Genomic DNA, 2,431 nt, shown 5'->3' on the forward strand with positions numbered 1-2,431 from the left:
GGCATACACCAATATTGGCCCAGTAAGACTCTTAGTCAGAAACCCTTCTCACCCCAGGAGTGAGACAGGGAATGAGCGACTCAACCCGCCAAAGGGTGATGATCTTGGGGGAAGTAAAAGGGGTTAGCGAGAAACACTTTTCTTTCCCCAAGACGAGGCATCACTTTGAGCGATCGATGTCAAAGTCCTTTATGCACTTAGCGCTAGAGCGACAGAGAAAGCCAAGTAAAAGACTAAAGAGCGATCACTGATGAGTTGTCGGTAATTGGCTAGTAGTGCAAAGCAGCGCACGAGGACTGTTAAACACCAAGCTGAGGGAATAGCCAGTCGTGATCAAGAGAAGCAGATCGCGCTAAGCCTAAGCTGGTTAACACTTAGTCGTGCGCAAAGAGTAAGAGAAGCAGATCACGCTAAGCCTAAGCTGGTTAACACTTAGTCGTGCGCGAAGTAAAAGACGAAGCTCAAGATCGCGCTAAGCCTAAGCTGGTTAACACTTAGTCATGTGCGAAAGGAAAGGTAAAGCCCAAGATCGCGCTGAACCTAAACTAGCTAACAGTTAGTCGCGCACATAAAGACAAGCGAAGTTCAAAGAAAATGCAAGGGAAGAAACTTATGCAACAAAAGAAGCTCATACAAATTGAGAGTTTACATTCATAGCCAAGTCTTATACAATTCCAAAGTGCGAAGAAAGAAAAACTGTACAGAAGCTAAATTTACAGAGAAAAGAAGGGTTTAAGGAGTAGGGGGAATGAGCTTTCCATCCACCACTTCATGGTAGATGCTGAACTGCGAGAGGTCCAGGTCCGGGAGAACGCATTTGATTTGCTCGAGTGCTAGCTCGAATCCGTCTCTAAGGGCATCAGCACCCACGTTCATCAAATCGGCCTTCTCCACCTCCAGTTCTTGCTTTGAAGCCTCCGCAACATCCCTCTCAGTGGTGACGGCAGCAAGGGAGGAGGCAGCCTCAGACAGTTTGCCCACCACCTCCTCGAGTCTTTTCTCCCCAGCAGCAGCTGCTTCTTTGGCGGACTCGAGCTCCCCCAATAGCTGAGTGTTCTGTTGGCGTAGGGAGGAAGTCTCGGCCTTAAGCTCCACCACCGTGCAGTCCAAGGAGCCAACAGCTTCCCCCATCAAGATCTCTGTCTTGATGGTCTCTTGGACCTGCGCTAGGTACTCCCTCCTAGCTTTCTCCACCATGCCCCGCATCAACTCCACAGATCCTTGGGCAGCTTCAAAGTCACTTCGCAGTGACTCCTTGTCATGCTCAAGATCCTTCACCCTCTTCTCCAGGGCTAGTTGCTTGCGATGCTGGGTGGAAAACTCCAGAGAGAGCACCACCTGCTTGGCCAGGTGCATATCCACCTCATCACCACTCCACTCAACAAGCTCCCGGTTGCTTATGAGTTGTCGGACCAGGGTGATGACCCTGCTGAAGTTTTCGTGGTTGGCCCCAGAAGTGCTTGGGCGCAAGCTGGACCCCCCACCTTCAGCAGTGGCGGTGGGGATTGGCAGTGGTGGTGGTGGACCCCCAGCAAGATGAGCAGGTGGACCAGGTGATTGGCCTGCTGGGGGGGAAGATGGCAGTTGGGAAGTTGGAGGCAACTGCTGGCCTGGAGAAGGAAGGTTGGTAGGCTCTGAGGCAGTTTGAGCGCAGGGAGGAGGGGAAGACCCTTCCTCTACTTCCACCACCTCAATCTCCCCAGGCTGGAGAGTTGAGGCCCCCTCAACTGCTGACCTTTTTCTTTGGCGGTGCACCAGAGGAGAGCCTGAGCTCTCCTCTTCAGTTGAAGCAGCAGTAGCAGCAGCGGTTGAAGCGGAAGCCCTCACCAGCCTCTTCCTTTTCTTCCCTGGCTCGGGGCCTTCAGCTGGCGCGACCGAGAGTGGAGGGGCTGCGATGGGCTCTGTTGTGGAAGAAGAGGAGCCAGTGCCCTTGGCTCCCCTACGTTTGGCAAGCTCCAGCAGGGCTAGCTTCCTATCTATTCCCGTCATCGAGTCTGCATACATGGAAAAAGGAAAGGTTAGATGGCCAAGTTATGCAAGTAAGTTAAAGAACACATAAAAGTATGCATGGAAAAGTGCAGGTATCCGAAGGAGTGCAAGGAAGGCTACCTATATATTTTTTCAGAGCCACCACATCAAACTCATCTTTGATGAGGCGGGCGGAGTTGTACTTGGCCCCCAGGAGCAGCCCACATAGCTCGCGCTCGTAGGGGGCCATAGCTTCGAGGTCCCTGGATTTCTTGAACTCGACTCCAGGAACCCAGTAGAGGGGGTACCCCTCGAGCAGGCTTGGACTTTGAGGGGTAGCAGATATCATGTAGAATCTGCCCTTCCAGTCTTTGAAGGATTGCTGGTACAGGCCCAGGAGCACCCGTCCAACAACCCCGTTCAGGCTCACCCAGGACCTTTCCCCAGGGTTCTTCGCTTCGAA

At 52.7% G+C, this 2,431-nt stretch overlaps 1 protein-coding gene across 1 annotated transcript; it reads right to left on the reverse strand.

The window, feature by feature from the left end:
- Positions 1 to 732: 732 nt before the first annotated feature.
- On the reverse strand, positions 733 to 1,989 carry LOC137837978 (uncharacterized). The gene is made up of 2 exons (XM_068647171.1): positions 871 to 1,989; positions 733 to 786 (listed from the first exon to the last, which is right to left on the reverse strand). The coding sequence occupies exons 1-2, from the start codon at positions 1,987 to 1,989 to the stop codon at positions 733 to 735; spliced, it is 1,173 nt and encodes a 390-aa protein (XP_068503272.1).
- Between the last annotated feature and the right edge of the window lie 442 nt (positions 1,990 to 2,431).

Source organism: Phaseolus vulgaris, chromosome 11 (genome assembly GCF_000499845.2).
Source record: "Phaseolus vulgaris cultivar G19833 chromosome 11, P. vulgaris v2.0, whole genome shotgun sequence".
Classification (NCBI taxonomy): domain Eukaryota; kingdom Viridiplantae; phylum Streptophyta; class Magnoliopsida; order Fabales; family Fabaceae; genus Phaseolus; species Phaseolus vulgaris.